General features: G+C 46.0%; 1 protein-coding gene across 6 annotated transcripts in view; it reads right to left on the bottom strand.

Moving 5' to 3' along the window:
* The window catches only part of LOC1281286 (hemicentin-1), a 186,383-nt gene extending 173,165 nt beyond the window's left edge, over positions 1–13,218 (bottom strand). Inside the window, exons 1-3 of one of the 6 annotated variants that reach the window (XM_061643058.1) lie at positions 13,084–13,126; positions 12,176–12,224; positions 462–1,114 (exon numbers count right to left, since the gene is read on the bottom strand). In XM_061643058.1, coding sequence (XP_061499042.1) covers positions 462–567 — 106 coding nt within the window. In that variant the 5' untranslated portion in view covers positions 568–1,114; positions 12,176–12,224; positions 13,084–13,126. The other 5 variants (XM_061643057.1, XM_061643056.1, XM_061643060.1 and 2 more) reach the window with 5 other exon arrangements.
* Positions 13,219–20,838: the final 7,620 nt, after the last annotated feature.

Here is a 20,838-nt window from a genome sequence, read left to right on the forward strand (position 1 = left end):
GCATGCCCCGCTGTCCCATAAGTGATTGGAAAGTTGTTTAAAAATCGGTCCACTTTTCCTGCCATTAATTGAGGCTGATTGAGAGGCCTGAATTACGATAATGCTAGTAACTGATAAACAAAACAGGTTCAATAAGGATTTCCGCCTGCTTACCGCAAGGTAAATGCTGCATTCATAATTGAATGTAATTGCAATGACAGCGAATCAATAAACGATGCCCTTATGCTGGGATTCTGAGCACACTCTAATATTGCACTACAACATGCATTAGTAAACGACGGTTTAATTCATTTGATGTGTACAATCAATTGAAAAGTCATTTAACCTTCGCCAATACACCATTACATTCCCCAAGTGCGTGACAATGCAAATCATCGGAAGAATAGAGGACCCCTTTGGTTTTGCCACTCTGGCACTATGCAATACGTCGGAATTCCCAGCCCCAAACGGTGGAAGCCTACCTGCTTTGAATCCTTCACAGTTGACGAGCGCCCACTTGCCGCCGCCAACCATCAGCAGCAGCAGCATCAGCCGAACAACCGACACGGGCCGGTACCGCAATTCCATCGTAGCAATTGTTGGGAAATTCCCCCTTTCTATCACACCATCCAGTGCACTGACACCTCCGTGGCCTCCCCGAGTACCGAACTCACACACCACCACCACCACCGGGGAATGGGTAACAGCCGGTGCGACACTACGAGCTCACTAACTTTTCACCTTACGAGCACATGCAAACACTCCCGCACACATACACGCGCACACACACACACCAACACTAGTTACAATCACAAACACAGCACGCACCGGAACGAAGCCACACGCACAATATTACACCGGCTGTCGTCGCGCACCGGCAGCACAGAAATCTCCCGACCGATCTTCACGCACACGGCGAACTGACGCGAGCACCGCGCGGCACGCCCAAATGCACTGAACGATTGGCCATGGTGCCACCATTGCTGGCCGAATTTCAATCCTCTCAGGTGTCGTGGTTCGGTTCACACCCGCGCTTCAACAAAAAAACCACTTGCACCAATCGGAACTTTGTGCGTGTTGCACGTTTTACGTTGATTCGGGAAACGCTGCTAAATAACGATCTGCACTACACGATCTGAAATGGGAAGTCGAATGGTGGTCGTAGTAGAAATGATATGCTTTTATGCCAATAGAATAATGCGGCAATTTAGACAACAGATGATTTTGGTTCAGCAAACACAAATAAAAAGATAAATCTAATACATTATACTTTGAAAACTGTGAGCTCAACTCACGTTACAAATAAGATCAGTAAATGTTTGCAATCTAGCAAAGCTACAAGCTAGGAAATAGATGAGGTTCTAAAATACATAAATATTCCTTACAAAAAAGAAATCATGATTACGGGTACGAACAATGGGCTTGCTTTCCAGCACACGAAACGCAGCCTATGACTATTTTTGCCATTCAGCAACACGTTAACAGTGTGCACCTGAAAGTGTGTCAATTTATCGTTAAGCGAATGCCAGTTATCATTCACGAAACGATTTGTGTCCAGAAAAAAAACGATAAAACAAAACCTAACACAAAAATCGAGCCTTTTTTCAATCCCCTACCCTAGCCGTCCGGGCGATGCCCAGGATGTGCCACGAGTGCATTCGTTACTCCAGTTCATTACGTTTCCCGGTTTTGCACACCACTGGTGCAGTGCCCGTGCATGCGTTCGCGTCTATCGTTTCGCCTTTCAATGGTACCCAATTAGTGAAAGAATAGAGGGAATGAACGTGTATATGCGGTCCGTTAAAAAATGGAGAACGCTTCAGGGTTGGTAGTTTTTTCTTTCACTCCCCACGCCGGCTGAACAGTTGCACCACTCCCGAATGGCGTTGCACTGTTCACGAATGCATCGCATCACGCAGGCTAGCTGCTGTCATCAAGAGGCACAAGTGCTATCGTTCATGTCGTTAGCAAGTTGTCGGTTCGAACGCTTTGCTTTCTATGTGTGTTGAGGCCGCCACATTCACACTAACGCCCCTGTCAATAGGATTATTTCTGCTGGCACTTAACGAAGCGGCCCGTCCGTACAAACGGGCTTCGTTTGTAAAATGCACCCGTGGGTGTGTCCTTTTTGTGCTGCTGTCCTTCGGGTTCGATTGCGTTCTGAGGCTGAGCTGAGGGTTAGTGCGTTGATTGCAGACAGTTCACATTGAGAGAGCACAAAACCACGTTGGCAAGCTCCGAGCTGGAAAGAGAGAGTGAGAAAGAAAATGAAGAACAGGTTGGTTAGATCATCATCGTCCAAGCAACCACAGTGAATGAAAGTGAAAGTTTTAATTGCTTGCAAGCAGACGAAAGCAAAATAAAAACAACGTTCGTAAAGAAGCAGAAACAAAATGCGCAGAATGTGATGCTCGAAAGCATACGGAACCGTGGGGTAGTAAATACGGGTGTGTTTCGTTTTTGTCCACCCAGCGTTGCTATAATCATTCCGCTCACGTGTCTGGCGTGATCGGTTGTAATTTTTGTGTTTCACCCCGCACAACAACAAAAAAAAAAACCCAGGCCGGGTGAAATGTGAAAGTCGAAGATTTATGTAGTAGTTGCTGCGGAGAAACAACGCTGCAATGCTGCTCACACTGAGCAAAAACTGGAAGAAATAACCTTCGCACACTGGAGCAACACGATGAAAGCGCCACGAGTGTAGCTGTGTGAGTTGTCGGTGGCAGAATTGTCGGCGGCACAGTGATCAGAATGATATTGTTGTAGTTTATTTCCTCGCTACAAGCATGCAAACGCAACTGTGTGCGGATCCGGCCCGCAGTGGATCACGTGTAAGTTGCGTGAAGCGGTAGAAAGAAAAAAAATGAGCAAATGGCGGGAAGGGCAAGCGGTTAAAACACCATGCAGAATGTAGTAATTGAATACACACTGCCACACCAAGCGCAGAGGGTGCGAAACAAAACAAAAAAAAGACATATCTCGAGCCCTGCAGAACTCATAATGTACCCGGTTCGGGGCTGATCCGCTCTCGGCTCAGCGGCATCACATTACGAAGCACGTACACGCTTTCTGTGTTTATATGCGAGGATGTATACACGTGGCTGTTGTGTTGCTGCTACCGAGCAAAGCTTCACATCAATTGATAAAGCGGCGAAAATGAGGGCAAGCAACATTGGCAACGGCAAAGAAAACATCCAGAAACCTAATTACTGGCGGATACAATCTGACCACTCATAAATAATCATGAACGCTTTATTAAATGTAGCAACACCAGCCACCTTGGCTAAACGAAGCGAGAGAGAGAGAGAGAGATTGAGAAGCAACGTATGGCAAAAGAAACCACGTACAATGTGCGCAATGGCGGGATGGTTGAAAAGAAGAACCCCCAACGGAAAAGCTAAAATGTCTCCCAAAAACGGCAAGAAAACGGACCGTTCTTGTGGGGGGAAAAGTTTGCTAGGCTAGCCTTTGTTTGTTTCTTTACTTTTATTTCAATGTTTCTTTTTTCTCGTCGTCCGATGTTCAATTGGCACGGATGGTATGCCGTGTTTGGTGCAACATAACCGAGGACAACACTGGCGAAGTCAATTAAGAGTGCTGGTAAAATCGCTGTTTTCCGTGGGACTTTCTTTTTGTGTTTTTTTCCTGTCATTTCATGCGTTCAAACGGTGCTGTGGCATTGAAAGTGTATTTTTACCATAGAAAAATAAATTCAAAGCCAAATAACTTGACAAACTAATACAAAAAACGGAAAACACATGTTTGCTTCAACGCAGCAGCAGATAATGTAAAAATGGTTGCATACCTTTAGGCGTTTAAAATAAAAGAGCTTTGGTATTATTGAGTTTTTTCAGTTTTTGTTTGTTTTTTCTTATTTTCACTCTAACACTTTGATCTTGTTTTACAGCCCACAACCCTTGACCACGAACACTCCGATTACTGTTGTCTGCAGTTACTGTTGATTCGAAGAGTGCAGACAATAAAAGCTCCCCAAATGCAGCGCACGAAAAACATGCCAGAAAATGCTGCCAAGGGTTGGAAAGTTCCAGGGTTCAAGGTTGCCCCAAAAAAAACAGCCGTCCAGAAGTGATTGGAATAAATTATCCATCATCTTCCCACCTCACGGGCAGACGGGGCTGGAAAGAAAAATGGCTCAACCTATTTACAGGCAAATGAGCTTGTAATGATTTTGCAAGCGCGCAGAGGGGAACAAAAAGTGTATGAAAGATTATTGTTACAATATTGTGCCAGCAAGGCTACGCGTACTGAAATAAAAAAGAAAAAGAACGAATGACTAGCGTGAAGCAAAAAAGAACAACAGCGCTCATTGCTGGAGTAAATTCTACAATTTCTTCGAAAGCTTCGCTACATCACCCCACCGGAGGCGACAACGGTCCGTTTCGGCACGTGTACCGATTGCGTCAGCGCGTTTGCACGAGTGAATTTTGAGCCACGGCCGGGACGGGACGGTTTCCTTGCTTGGCTGGGAGTCGCGCAGGGGGTTTTGGAATTAATTTGTATAATTTATTAGATTTTAGTAGAAAGTTATTCGTGACCATGGTCACGGTGGCGGCTGGGCTCGACCATGCCGTTGGGAGAAAAGTTCACGGTTATGGTCGACAGCGATTGAGGGGGGCCCGTTTGGGAAAAGTCCCCTACTAGTAGGTATGTGACGTCCCCGCAGTCGTTCGGTTGGTGCGCAAATCAAATGCGTTTCATTTCTATTTAATATCCGCGTTAAGAAGCTGCTTTGGCGCGCGCTTGACGCTCAGCGAAAGCCAATTTCTATCGACCCTTCAGCACCGTTCGTACAAGTGGTGGCCAGCTTTTTTCGCTGGCCAGCTTGGCGTAATCTTCAATGTTTCTTCCAACTCAAGTGCGTTGGATTGTTCTCTCGTTCAGCCGACATTGTTTCGCTCTGGCTCCTGGGGCGATTGTTGAGATTGGACGTGCTTGTTGTTGCTGCTGCTGTTGTGCAGCTTTCGAGGCGTTTGGCATTTTGGCTGACTAAGAAACATGTTGGTCGCTCTGTTTTTGCAATTCTGCTTTTGCCCTCAAGCTATTGAGCGACAGCAAAAAAAAAACAAAAACAAAAAACATTCTAGTGCCCGGTGGAATTTTGTTTTGTTCGCTCACAAACAAGAAAAAAACAACCTTTCGCACATTCTTTTCCCGGTTTCGTTTTGTACAGGAATGTGTTTGTTTCACATAATGACCTAAGGCACGATTTTTCCTCTTCGCTGATCCTTCGCTCGGCCCGCTCACCGAACCCGATTATTCATCGGCCCTAGCACGGGCGGGACTTCAATTTTCCGCTCCCAGTGCGCTGCATTTGCTCGCCGCGGAGATTGCTCGCCATTTTCCGCACCATTTTCCAACACCCGGGAGGAGCTTCTTTCGCCGCTGCTGCTGCTGCTGCTGCTGGTAGGAAGACTCACTCCGCGCAGCTAGCAGCCGGTTCCGCTGGCACGATTTACACTCACACTGACAAACCGGCATAAATCAGGGGCAAAATTAATGGTTGCAAAGCGCGTCCCGTGCAGCATCGGGCCACGCCATCGGGATGAGGGCGGAATGCGGGTGCGGTGAAATAAATTTTCATTTCAAGATGAAAGTGCTATTTTTCAAGCTCACGCGCATCCGTCTCGAATGCCGATGGGCCAGAGGGTTGCTGAGGGGAGAAAAACAACATGTTTATTCAAATATGTTGCTCACCGTGCGCTAACGGGCAATTCCCCCAGCCGCACAGATTCCTGTTGGTGAATCGAAATGCTAGATGGACCTCATACGCAGACCCGGACGTGATCTGACATGGCGAGGGCAAGAGGCAGTCGTCACTCCAGACGTCACTCTAGACAGAGGCAGAGCAGAGTAGGAAAGTAAACGCTTTTCCACCGGCCTGGGAGTGTATCTACACTGGTGGTCCAGGAGCGTTTCCTGCCTTCCAGCGGCTGCAGTGAAGCGGTGGAGAAAACAAAATAGATTTCCTCCCAGCGCACCGGAGCCCGGACCTTTCACTCCGAGCGCGATGTAAAATAAAGCTGCCCGTGCCTTGCGGAGGACAAGAGTGGCACAAAAGCGAAAAAATAAAACTACCGTCGGAAGCAAATCCACGGCACTTAATAGCTTTTTATCGCTCGGCGAATGGCGGGCGGACCAATCCGACCGGTCAGTGGATGTTGAGGATGCTTGGTCCCTCCTTTCCTCCCACACGCTTCTTTTGGATTACTTTCGGGAGAGTTTGTTATTTTTGCTTTTTTGTTTCATTCGTTTACAATTTTTGCCCGCATTTCGTTGTACTTGAGTTGGTAGAATTATTTTTGCAAATATGTTCGAAAGCAGACGAAGCTCACCAACACATATACTGAGTAATTGAAGTTGAGAAGAACAAAGTGGAAATAGAAGCAAAGGTATTTTACTGAGGGATAACAAAACGATTCATTTGATTTGTAGTGCAGAGGCGCCTTAATGAAATGAGTTTTTGATTGGTGTTTTTACTCCGATGCTTGGTGTATAAAATACACCAAAAACTCATTGCTTTAGTCAGTGGTATTAGCAATCAGGTTAAATAATAAAGATTACAGCAAAGGAAATGTGCCATATGGTATTTATACAATATTTTTTTATTGAATTTAATTGAATCTACTTTCACAAATATGACTGATAACAACGGCATTCGCAAAAGCCTATGTTTGTTGTCTTGTATATATTTATTTAGCGTATTTGAAGCTAAAAGTAGATGCATTTCAGTATAAATGACTTTAACGGTAGGCTATTACAGCTGCAAACACAAATTCTTGCCTTTCACTTCTTAAGTCTTCTATTCTTGAAAGGCAGCTAGCTGCAATTACTGCCTTGACTCGTATCAATCTCTGAAGCTTTTCCCTTTCCGAGAAAAGAATGTAATAAATCTCATTGTGCCCCTTGTTGTTTTTCACAACCTTTTAATTCCACCTTTCGCTCGCCTTGTTACACCGTTCCTACCCAACCCACTCCCTCACATCCATAATCCATTGCAACCATTAGCGAACAATTCATAACGAGTCGCTGGACAATCGGAACTGCGTTCAGTGTGCTTGCGGGCGTGAAACGAGCGGTTCACGGTCCGGCTTAATAAAACAGCCCTCGGCGCTTCTCGTCCGTTCAGCGCAAAATATCTGCCCCGAGCCGGCTCGGGAAAATAACGCCATAGATAGATAGTAAACGACCATTGCCCGACTTCAAACGCTTGCACTCAGCGGCGGTTCTCGGGAATTTGTAATCGGATCTTAACATTTCTGTTCGGTGGCTGGCAGACTGGTCGCCGCCCCCGGGATGACGCGAACTTCAAACAAGATGCACTTTGAAACGCCGGAGTCGGAGCTTTGGTTGAAGTAAACAACTGCTGCAAGAAGGGTGTCGATGCAAGCGGTGCTTAGTAAAAACTTTCGCACCGTGCCGTACCGTCAGCAGGGAAACCAGGTGGACTGGTTGACTGTGGACAAATTGAAGCAATTATTGTACCGGTTAGGAGGGGCGGTTGGTAGCTGGTTGAACCTTTGGCAAAGTAAAGCAGAGCATGATTTACCTGTTCTCAGCATCCATTTCTTAGGTCGTTCTTACCAAAGAGCGATGAAAGCTTTGGCTTTCGAGGTTAGGATTAGTTCAAGTTTTCCCACATTTTCAACACCGTTGCCGTTCAGGCGTTGGAGCGGCAAGACCGACTCTGTGCGCTCTTATCTCATTATCCTGTCTCGATAGCAGACCATTCCGCTACCATCCCTCCATCAGCCCTACGCATACCGCCCTAGCGCACACCCGATTGGGCAATCCCGGCAATCGGCCCCCCGTTAGCAAATGTCACTTGGAATTCTCTCTTTAATTGGGCACTTGCGATGCGATAAATTAATTCCCTGCTTCTTCGCTACTGCTGTCGGCACGCCATGTTGTCGCCAACAGGCCCGACTAAAGCAGCATTGGAATGAAGGGGGGGGTTAACCATTCGAAGTGAAGTGGTGAAGTTTAGTCGTTTGGCTGGAGATAACTCATGTTGCTGAATTGTTTTACAGCAGCGAACCATCCGTGCGCGGCGCTTTGCCATCGACACTGCATTTTGTGCTGCGGCACTCGGCAGTCTTCGCATGGTTGGCATTCCAAGTGCCACCGCCCGTTTGGATGGTACAGTTTAAATAAACACACACACACACACACACTCACTCACGCACAATGCCAGCCGATCCCTGGCTGCAGAACGAGGATCGGTCGGTGGTTTCGTTCTCGTACGCCGCACTTGAGGCATGACATTAATTGACATGCAAGAGCTGATTGCGGTGGGTAGATAAGGAAACTTTCGGCAGTACAGCCGTACCCGCCGCACCGGCTCACCCCTTTTTTCTTCCCATCTTCACACAGCCCATCCTCCTCCGCTGAGGGGTGAACCCCGACCCGGGGCTTTGAAATTAATTCAAACTTCCAATTAAGATAGAAACTTTGCTCCAGAAACAGGGTCGGTTGCGTTTTTTTGCCGACCTCGCTACCGAGCGCCGGCTCAGGGTTCATTGGAAGAGGGAGGGGTTTTCACCCACCCCGCTTCCCCATCGAACGAGCCGAAGAATTTGTCCCGGGTACACCCTGCCACTCGGCTTTGCCCAATACAATTTAGCCCGGTTCACGCTCGATACGTTTCAAACGAGACGCATCGGCAGCGAACCCGTTCGAAGAAAAGGTGGCAAATGGTACGCAAGCATTTTCAGCCCCTTCCTTGTGCATGCGTATGGGCTGTGACAAGTGAGGTGCGGTTAGTTGTCAACCGATTTTCCCGTTCTCGTTTGTCTTTGATGTGTTTGCCTGGTGTGGTGTACGGGTTTGCCTACAACTATCCATATGTACCGGTCGCTGAGCAAACTGAGTTGATGAGTTGAGCAATGTAGCAAAAAAATTGACACAACTTGAGCATTTTGCACCGATAAACACTTGACTGTTGGAAGTGTGTTTTGTGAATCAGTAAGCGTACGCAGCTTAAAATATTCCAGCATGATTAAAGAGGTGTTTGATAACTATTCAAATATATTTAATTGAATTTTTCCTTTACTATACATCTTATTCAACTCTTATGTAGTTGAAGAACTACATCTTCTAGAATTCGTGTATCAACCACTCTGTTCGGTCGACCTCTAAATGAGCCTTAATCATTTAAATGAAATTTGTTACACGAGAAGACACCCGAGCCGCTGAAATGATAAGCAACCACTTCCCCTTTTAATGCTCCTATCACGTGTGTTGATATGTGTTGGTGTGTATGTGTGTCTCGAATTAGTTCCGTAGGTGAGCGTTCTACTTTACCAAGGCACTTCTTCCGGTTCGTTAAAGCACACCTTTGCTCTCTGCCTTACCGCGCCTCTGCAGCAATGCAGACGAAAGTAAGTTCAAGTGCTCGGCTAGTGGAAAGCAATTTTCAAGCAATTTTCAGTCAACAAGCGGGAAAATGGGGACACAAATACACGCACACACAGACATCCACTCCCAATCCAGCCACTCCTACTCACGCTGTTTGTGATATGTCGGGGTGTTTTGGAGCGTTCTGGAGACTTCCCGAGGCTTGCGTTCGATAAGCCCAGGAACGTGCCCTGCTCCGGCCGTGGTTGGATGATGTTCATGTAGTGAAATTTAAATTTTCATAAACAGTGCCCATCATTCTCGGGTGCGGTGCACGTTTGGTAACACGGGGTAACGCAACGTTTCCATGGAGGCAAAACGCTTCTCGTTTTTGAGCTTTCCACGCTTTGAGCTTTGGGGGAAAAAAATTCACAGCAACCCGGAGCGTAAAGTGTAGCTTAATGTACCAGCATCGAGCGCGAGTACGCACTGAACCATTACGCGGCGGATGGATGGGGCGTTTGTGATGTAAAAAAAAAACCCTCACTCTCGCTCGCACTTTTTGGGGCCGCTGGTTTTTCCGCTTTTCCAAGCGAAACGTTTTCGGTAGCGCAGTGTAATGGAGAACCGTACATAAATTATTCACGAGCATACACTTTACATTCCCATCACTCTCACGGTGGTGGTTAAGTATGTGTGCGTTTCGTTAGAAAAGGAGGGAACATTTTCCCAAGTTCACAGTTACAGTAGCACTTGAACAAAAAAAAAACACCGGAATCATCAAACAACATCATGGTGGTGGGTGCGGAACCGTAACATGATTTGGATATAATCCAATTAAAGGCAGCGGTTAATATACTGTTAATGTACGGGACCGAAAATCGCCCACGTGTCGGTGTGTCGGCCTCGTGTAGCGACAACAGTTTAGCGCCTTAAGCGGTAGATGGGTTGAGACAGAGAGAGAGAGAGAGAGAGAGAGAGAGAGAGAGAAAAAAAAAGCTAAAAATAAAGCTTGTGAAAATTGTCGCAAAAACTCTCATCGAAAGTGTGTTGGAGAATATAAAATTTAAGCCCCCTTTTTTTTGAGCCGAGCAAAATGTGTTCTGTTTGCTTGTATCGAGCGCTGTTGAGGGATTTAGTGAGGGTCGTTAAATACGTTTTGGTTAAAATCCAGTGGTGCAAAACAATTCACAACAAGTTCTCGAAAAAACAAAAATTGTTGTACTATTTGTATGTTTTAAGAGAAAAGAATCGATAAACTGCGCTTTGGTGTGTAAAATTTGCTTCTATTTCCTTCCTTAGTCATGAATGGTTTTACTAGAATCTGTTCATGAACTGTCAGTAAATTCCATAACATATAGTTTCAATAACATGTTATAAAAAAAATGTACTCAAAATTAAACGTTCATTTTTAGAAAGATATGTGCGTAGTAGAATCTTGCGAATGGATTCAAACGTACTATCGTATCCTGGACGCCCGAACCAACCAGGGCGCAGGTTGCGAAGCAGGCGTAACGCGTTCCAGCACGCCACCGACCCGACCAGCGGCAAGACGGTGAACGGTAATTTCAACTGTTAGCTCTGCTAATGCTGCTGGTGGCGAGCAAACACCGGCGAGCACCCGCCAACCAGTATAAATACAAATCTGTGTGCGTTTTCATTCCCTAATGAATTAAACAATGTCACGGTAAACAGACGGCCTGTCTGTCTTTGCCGTTGCTGCTGCTGACGCTGCTGCTGCTGACATTGGCGTTTTTGGTCACGGGCTAGCAAGAAGAAGGAAGCGCAACGTGTTACAGGACCGGTTGGCGTTTGGGTGTTAATAACGCAAGCGAAAAACACACAATGCGAGCCCGCAGTAAGTGTTTGTTGCTGTCTTTTTTGCAAAACGAAACTGCCACAAAACTTTGTTGTTGCTGAACGCACTGACGGCTGTCATAAGCTGTTCTTTTTTTATATACTTTTCTTTTGTACTTCTTTTTTGTTTCTCTGAGTAACAGGGTGAGTGACCTTTTTGACAAAGTATGCCCACAAAGCAAGGTAAGCAAGGTGCATCAAAATACACTGTGCCTGTTTAATTATTTTCTAACTGGAAAGCAGTTCCAACTGGATTTTCGTAAAACATTTTATACGCCCTGCTCGGTATGCAATTTTCAACACACGATGGTTGAAATGCAGTGATTTTTTTTTATTAAAAAAAGGCCAATGAAACATTTGAGAGCATTGAATTATTAAAATTAATCCAACCGGCATGAGTGGATGGCGTGTTAGTGGGCGGATATAAGCCAACATTTCGATCCCAAAAAGGAAAAGAACAATGGGCTCGAAAATCAAAAGCGCGACGCGTTTAAAATCAATCCATTCCATTTTCACACACATCATGCACAATCGAGGGGTGGGGCAATCGATTGCGAAAGCGATGCATCCATGCAGTAACGTACGTAACGCAAAGCGGACGAGGTCAACATGAAGTTTAATTAAAATTGAGTACATTCAGCAAAGAGGGAGGCAGGTATGGCGGTAATTGTATTTATTTTTCGAAAATTGTTTAAATTTATCAGTTTAAAGTTGTGTTTTGAAATAGTGTTCTGTAAAATCATTTCAAGCTAGATGGATTTATTAAAATGATTACTTTTTTTTGCGGGACGGTTGCTGCTGTTTCACGCTGGTAGGGATGCTATCTGGAACAGTTGTAGCAGTTTTCTGGCAATGCACACACACACACACAAACACCTGCATTCAGGTTACGTTGGCCAAAAAATCACCATCAAGAGAACTCCATCCATTCACACTGGAGGGAATTTCTATTTTTCAACCGCGTCAAGCTATGTGTATTACTCACATTAATCATTCACAAACACATGCACACACACACAAACAGACAATTGAAACTGTTAAAACAACACTGGTTAAATCAATCGGGCTCATCAGAAACTACTCCAGCGGGCGTGGAAGTTTCCCGCAACACAGCAACACTGCACCTGTCACGTGTGGTAACGATAATGGCAACACAGGACCGCAGGGAAATGGATACACTTTTCTCCCACCCTCGATAACGGGGTAAGCCTACCAGGTAATGCAGTCGAATGCCATTCCAAACTGCGGCCGATGCTCCACCCAGTCGGTAATTGGAATGGACGCTTCCGGGGTTTTTTTTTGCTACTGAACTACACTTTGCATTTTGTAATGCAACCCGCGGCGAAATTCTGGACATCGCTTCATCGTAGCCTAGTGGCATACACATTCACGAGCGGCAGTCACATCACACCAACAGGCACTGGAATCGAAACGTTAGAAATAGGCACAAGCACGCGAATAGGCAAGTGGTTGAACACATCATTCGGGATCAGTTAAAAGGAGCCCTTTTGTAGCACGTGTATAGCTTGTTTCGCATGCTGCGATCATTGTCGATCGAGGGTGCATTACTGTTTTGCTACCAATTGAACACCCCACCACTCCTGCAGCAGATCCTGAACTATGTTTTAATCCATTGGGAACCGTTTCCCTGCTATGCGTTACGATCGATGGCACGGAGCACGGGCGAGTGTATGGGGTGCAATAGTGATTAAATAATTAACCACATCCTGCTAGCTCCGACCCACCCCCTCCTCGCTGAAGCGAGTAGTGGAGCACATACACCTCTCTCACACACACACCAACACACACACACACACGCCTGCAGAGGAAGAAGCGGAAGCAAGGAAAAAAAAGGCCGCCTCTAGGCACACACGGCGATACCCACAAACGTACCCTGGGCTTCACATTGTTTCCACGACGATAATCGAAACACTACTGCGTCGGAAAAGTCGGCCACCCGTTCGGCAAAAATTTGTCATTCGCGAACCGCGCACACTTCGGGACGGGGTGTGTGTGTGTGCGTGCTTGCCGAACGGACGGACGGGCAGTCCCGTTCGGGATTCGGGCGTTTCGCATTCGCGCGCGAGCGTTCCGACATCAGGGCTGCTTCGAAAGGCTTCCCCAGCAGAGGGGAAGAACCGGTTCGGTTGTGAGCGGAAACTGCTCGAAACGGTTCAAAAGCTTCCGCAGGGTGCCGTTTCGAGCAGTCGTTCTCTTGAACGGAACGGCAGGGTGTGGCAAAAGGGGCGGGGAGGAGCTGTTTGTGCGCATACGCTGTGCGCGCATTTGCCGAACGTTTGCCGGTGTTGTTCTTTTTTGTTTTGTTTTTTTTTTGCGCTGTTATTTTTATGCCACTAGCGTAGTGGTAGAGGTGTGTAATAGTTTTGATGCTTAATGATGTACTGAAGCTGTTGCCTTTCGGCAGGACGGGTCGGCAAACATCGATGGTTGGTGGACATGTTATTGCTGCAGATGGAATTAATGGAAAAAAACGATTCAACGTCCGAACCTCTGAGCGATGTTTTTGAGAAGAAATAAATTGATAAAAAAACAACATTTTAGCTAATTAAATGTAATTATCTACCCACATATTTACTTGGCTTGCTTGAGATGAGATTGCTGATTTGTGTATGCTTTCAACTCAAATATTTACCTTCAAATATTAACCCTGCCGAATGAGACAAAAATCCCAGTTAGGTTCGTCTGCAACCTTCATGTTTGTCCATTTCAAAACCACTCTTGATGTATCACAATGCTTTGGCTGATCGTATGTGATCGTTTAATTTGGTTCCTGTTTTGCTAATTCTTTTATTCTGCTCTTTTCCGTGACCAAACAAACAAAGTTTTCAGCAAGCGTTTTTTAGCATATTTGAATCTATTTCGTGCATTGAGATGTTTAGTACAACAACAACAACAACAACTACAAAAGAAAACATTAAGCCCCAAGAGCTTAGAACTCCCTTCCACCAGCCCACCAGCTTCCAGGGCACGCACAAATCTGGGAAGTGAATTATTTGCCCTTTGCTAATAATGTGATGCACGCCGGCCTGCCTTAATTCGCTTCTAAGCCACTCTAAATTAACATTCAAACACAGACACACACACACACCCACGGTGGTTCTGTCGAGCGGGGAAAAAAAACCAACGAACGCGAATCGGATACCCCGTCCCCCTTTTTCCCTTTTCGCTTTTTATTTGCTCGTTTCCCGGCTAGGCAAGTCCCCGGCAGTGCTGAAGAGGCTTAATCAGGGCGTCCCTCGTTACATATGCATGTATGACAATTTTTAGACCGAACCAGGGGAGATGGTTTCCCCCTTTCCTACAGCATCCACTTCCCGTTTGCCTGTGCGCTTTGCCGGTGCGCCGTAACGCTCCTTCTGTCGCCGCTCTGCAGCCGCCCAGAAGTTAATCCTCATTAACCCTGCGAGACCCGCGACCCGTGCGGGGCAATGATAAATGAATGAAATTAAAAAGTTTGCTTTCTAGCGACATAACGAGTGCGCAAAAAAAAAATCAAACAACGCGCTCGCTCAAATTCGCCCACGAGCAAAACCGCCCGTTTTCAATTCATCGAAATACAGCGCGTTAATGTGCACGTGTGTGTGTGTGTGTGTGCGTGTGAATAATTATGTGATGCTTTTGCAGGGCGAGCAAAACACCATGCCAAGGAATAAAGAGAGCGCAGAAGGCGGGTAAAAGTACCAAAAAAAGTTGTGTCACCCACAAGCAGCCCCCAACGCTGCGTACTGCACAGCGATGGTATGGAACATTCCAGATTGGAACCACAATCACCAACGGGCTGGAATGGAAAGGGTGCTGCTGTTGGTCCCCCTGGTGCCGATCCGGTGATGTGAGCGCTATTAGCCGAACCGTCTGGTAAAGATCACTCGTCCCAGCACCAGCACCTCACTGCGTGCGACCAACGTGTGAGAAAAATGAACAATTTGCCGTGGGCAGAGGGGGGGGGGGAGAGTTTAAACGGGCTTACTGGAAAAGAAACAAAACACTCACACCGCAAGCGACAGAGACAAAATATGAAGTTAAAAATCACACCCTTCGTTGCTGGTGCCTAACGATGAGAGATTCATTAATTCCACGCATACGCATGCTTCGCTCACGCGTTAATGCCCTTTTTAGCATACACGGGCACGAGATTGCAGCTCCGTTTCCCATTCCCATCCCCCCTGCGGCAGCATACATGTAGCGTGGGCGGGAAATTTGCACTTCTCATTATTTGCGTAATAAATTAAAAACATCTTTTTGCGAAAACGGAAAGGGAAGATCAGAGCGTCTCATAGCGATGGCAGGGCAGTGTTAACTCTTTAAGCAACTGGAACTAGAGAAAGATAATTGAGCTGGCTTAGGTCGATGTTAAAATTCTATATTTATTTTCTTTTTAAGATTTAAGTTTTCTTATTCACAGTTCAATAAATTCACCCAAATATACTGCTCTAAACTATCTTAATTTACCTATACTCATCTTCACCCTAACTATATCTTATATTTAATGGTTTGTGCTTTACTTTCGCTCGGTTTTAATTTCCACTCATAACCGTATTGCTGTTTTTACATTTCTGTGCTCTATGTTCGAGCCTATCTGTTCTATCTGTGTATTATAGTTCTAGTTACTTTTGACTCCAATGGCAGTGTCATCCGCAAAGAGAAACAGATGGCAGATGTATAGGAGAGATGATAAGTCTAAAAGCTAAATAGTGGATATAATGGGAGCAAAAATGCTCCCTTGAAGTACTGGAATGCTGTTGATACCGGAAGATTGTTCCCTTAAGGTAACTCGCTAAATCCTTTGCGACTGATAACTCCGAATAGACTTGACACTGTAGGATGTAGCCTCATGTTGAGCATTTTAAAGTTTATATCAATAGAACTAAATGAGCGACTGACGATTATGTGCGATAATACATGTCTCCATGTTATGTTTAACTTTATTAGAATTTAATATGAATTCATGTTATTTGTTAGAATATTAATGTTACAGAAAGGTGCATATAAATATAAATATTAATATTATGCAAAACAGTTTCCTTCACAGTAAGCCATTACCGTAGATTTGTTCTACTCATGGTACTATTCTATTTTTACTAGGCTGTACACGGTTTTTCGTCCCAAGCCCTCCCTTTCAAAGTGGAATCAACACAACCAATGCTCCAATCCGAAGCAAATTGTGCTTATGAATCACGGAAATCGTCATGATTAATTTCATCAGCAAACGCATCGTTAATTATATCCACTTTGCACAACAGTCGGGCCCAGCAGCGCCACACGCCAACCAAAGCAACACTGTCTTGCAACTAGTGCACGACAAAAAGCCGGACGTCCACTTGAAGATTTGGAAAGTTTTCGATTGAAAGTTAAATCCGATACTCAAACAACTTCTCCGCAGCGTTGTCGGCAAGTGCGAGAGATTGCGAAATCGATTCCGATTCGTTCCGGCCCGCCTCAATCGTTCGCCGTGAAGTGGATATCACAGATGAAATGATGGAAATGTTTCAGTCTTCACCCACACAGCGCGTCTGACTCGGGGCGTTGGTCTGTAGGTGGTGTGTGCGTCAGAAAGAGAGCTAGAGAGCGAACGAACGCTTGAAAGAGAGAAAGAGAATGAGTGAGAGAGTGGGAAAGAGGACAGGTATTAATTATGAAGCATTTCGAATCGACTAACTTTGACGTGTATTTACATTTCTAGTTTATTGAGCATTCCCCTCGCCGTGTAGCGTCGGTGCTGACCGGATGAGAGGAGCGCCGGGACGGAAAGGGGAAGCAAGGGGGCCAGCAACGACAAGCCGTCGATCGTGTCGTACCGGTGGCACAAACAAGCGAGCATTCCAACCTGCTGGAATGCGATGACGGCTGCCAGCGTTCCCTCCGCTTCGGGGTGCCAACATGGTAAGGTGTTTCGCCTAACAAGCGATTGGTACGTCCGGCCCGGGACGACGCAAGCGACATGACGAAATGACAGTGGAATTAAGTAGTGGCCGGGGGGAGGGCGCCAAGGTAGGGAAACATTCCAAAATAGCTCTCCTTCGCATCACCCACTCACACCGACGCTTTTCGTTTCCCCGCAGCTTGGAACCCTCCCCGGGTTTGAGGCATTATTTATTATTCATCTCGATGATCAAGCCAATTTAGAAGGAAGCAAGGGGTCCTCCGGTTCATTCATTCTCACTCTCTCACACTATCTCTCTCCGGCTCTCTCTCTCTATCTATTTTACCAGTATCAGAATGCTAAGCCGGGATGAGAGTCACTCCTTAAAGGTGGCATCAAATTTTAAATGCGAGACCACTTCCAATTGCAGCACGCCGGTGTAGCTCATCTTTAATTTAGCACCAACTACCAGCCGGACGGTTTGCGGGGTCGAATTTCTCAGCTCGTTACAAGCACTGGCTGGAAGTATGAGCGCAAACGAGTGAAAGAAACGCTAAGAATGTGTGTCAAACTCTTAACTGCTTTAGCCTCATCGTTTGCTCACCTGCCCTTGGGGGGAAGCAAGAAGGTGATGCGAATCTGCACCGAACGAGTTGACGTAGTACGTGTTGTAAAGCCGTTCTTGTGCGCTACCGGAAAGGTGCAGAATGTTCTGCGCGTACGGCTGAAGGGAGGGTGGGTTGTGGTGCCAATCCAAGTGACGAAGCACAATACGGTGTGTGAAGTGAAGTTTTGATTCGCACGGCTTACTGTGAAGCGCTCGAGCAGAGTGGTTAAACTAGCATCGTAGTCAAAGTAGCTGGTACGGTACGATATTGACCTCGTGTGAGCTCTGCAGGAGTCTATTTACAAATCAATGAATTGTAAAGTAGAGCGCGAAATAGATGAAAAAGAAACCCTAGATTGCACTTTTTTCTGGGGGAAGAAAAGAGAGAATAGAGCAAAAGTTTGAGTAAGGCTCGACAAATGTCGCTAAACGAGAATAGGCGCCAACGAGAAAGTTAGAAAATTGAAGGAGACAAGACTATTTTTTAAACTTTTCGTATAAACTCTTAATACTTAAGTAACACGTTGAAACGCGGTCTATAAAATCTAGGCCAATATATTGTCTTTGAAGAGCTAGATAGAATGACACTCGTAAGAACATCAATGATTGGTGCTGTCTTTCATGTACGCAATGGTGTACGGAACCAAATATTTAACATAGTCTTCAGGCGGCACAAAAATGCATACACAGCTACATAATGCCATTCATATTTAATGATATCATACATCCTTAGAAGATCAACAGATCGAACGTATGTTTGTATAAAGCAAATACACGTTTTATACATCTGTAAAGCAACTCCATCCAGTGCGGCTTGGTAAGGCAATGCAAATAATGTGCTGCTGCTAACAAATCCCTTAAACATCAGCCTGCTAATAGTACCGCATTGATTCATCTTCATTCCAGCACTCCACTATCAGTGTGTCAGTGACAATTCGGTCGCTGCACGCTGCCGAGCACAACAGCCGGAAGTAAATAGTATCGCTATCATCACCGGTCCAGCCCTGCTGGCGAGACAACGACACCCAGCACCGGTGCACCGCCACTGCACTGTTCCGCGGGCGTTGCAAAGCACGCCGTCCATACCACCGAAGCCATTCAACTTAACCTGGGCGGCCTTTGCAATCTGCGGCGTGCCCTTGGTGGCCGTTGGTTTCGCTCAGGTCCCATGCGCCCCCTCCCCGTTGCATTGCCGCTGCGTGACGTGTCGCCCCGCTGACGGAAGACCTATAAATTATTCCAGCGAAACACACGCAATTAACGTAATGTTTGAGTTTTAGTGCTTAGTGTAATTTGAGGTAATTAATTTATACGGCTTACAGCGGCGGCCGGTATGCAGCGACGGTCCCTCGAGGCGCGTCCAACCGCTCGTACGCCGTGGAACTTTATCGCTTCCTTTGCAGCGGCTTGCCTCGAGACTGGCATGGGCCGGGGCGGCTCGGGCAAAAGGGCACGCCCGGCATCGCTGGTGGCGGTATCTTTTTACCCGTCCGTGTGCTCATGTGCTCGGGCGGCGAGCGTGTACACGCACAGACGACAACACATGCGTTCGTGTTCGTGGGTTGAAGTGCTGCTGGTAGTGCAAAACATCCTTCCATTGTGCGCGTTTACGCTCGCAATGGTGGCGGTCTGGGTGAAAGTGCACAGAGAGCAAAGGAGAGAGGGAGAGAGAGAGAGAGAGAGAGAGAGAGAGAGAGAGAGAGAGAGAGAGAGAGAGAAAGAGAGGTATGCAAGAGGCTCAACATAAGACGTCGAGCTCCGAAACCACTCACAGCCGCATCGTCCACATTTCCGGCGTGAAGCCACTTACAATGGGTGGATTGGTTAAAGAAGCTTACTGGCGAGACGACAGCTGGTTTAGCGGACAGATTTGTCTGAGTACATTTCGAAACGGATTATGGTCTGCCAGTGTGTGACATTGCCCGCCTGGAGGTCAGCTAAAGCATTGAACCAGCAAACCGGCTTGAGAATGCACGTGTCGTTTGTGTCGGATGTGTCATTTCAGACGAATGGGTTTTTTATGGATACCTGAAAAACGCATTAGCTTAAACATATATTGTTGCTAGATCTTGTCTATTCGTTGTTCTCGCTTATTAATAGTGTTCATTTATATTTATTATGAAAAAAGCAAAGCATTCTCTTATCTGACAAAGCTCTTAACAAATCGCCCATTTAAATAAATCTGTTCCCAAACGATACACAGTTCTACATTGCAAAGCAATTGAGCGAGCTTAAAGTTTGCCGAAGTAACTCCAAAATGGCCAAAGATAAAGTTCACGAACCTGCATAAATCAGCATTTACGCTGAAATCGTATGCATACAGGCTGCCCTGCGTGGAATCGGCTCGGCTCTAAAACAAGTAACAGTAACAGCAAAAGCACCCCACAACGGCATCCCACCCATTCGGTGGCCCAAGCTCGGGCAACAAATTTCCAAATGGCAGCAGAAATTTGCTTCGGAAACTGCTGTCTATTAAACATTTAAAAAAGTGCCATAAAATTATGATAACGATTTTTCGGGCAGCACTAAACGCCGCGGCTCGGCGTTCCATGCTACGTCCTCTTTGCATATACCCACATCCAACCCACGGCCTTGCTCACACACGCACACTGGCAAGCGTGTCTTTTGTGTTTGCTTTATTTGTATCGGAGCGCATACGGGATGGAGGCGCCTGGTTGGTCGCGCCATGCAATGGAGGCGCCCGGTAGATTGTGCAGTTGTCGCTTGCATTGCGTTGTCTCTTATCGGTCTCGTCCCATCATTGCAGACCGTTAGCGTGCGAGTGTGTGGGTTGTGTTCGTAGCCAACGTATCGTTTGCGATGTACATTTGCACTCACGTTTGATGCATATTTTTTCCGTGCCGTATGCAGCCACAGTGGAAATGGTTATGGTCATACGGATGCATTTTTGGGTGTATCGCAAAATGTTGGGACTACTTGTTTCGCTCGAATGCGTACCAAAATGTTGCAACGAAGTGAACTTAGTATTGAAAAGAAAAACAAAACGATGATTCGAATACTTAAGTGACTGCTTTAAAAGTTTAAATTATTCAAATCGTTGAGATATCAGCAAATGACTGACTTTTTTTTCAATATTCATGCAGTTTTTCAAATAATGTAGTATTATTTTTGTTGATTTTTTACCGACCAAACGATAATA

Source organism: Anopheles gambiae, chromosome 2 (genome assembly GCF_943734735.2).
Source record: "Anopheles gambiae chromosome 2, idAnoGambNW_F1_1, whole genome shotgun sequence".
Classification (NCBI taxonomy): domain Eukaryota; kingdom Metazoa; phylum Arthropoda; class Insecta; order Diptera; family Culicidae; genus Anopheles; species Anopheles gambiae.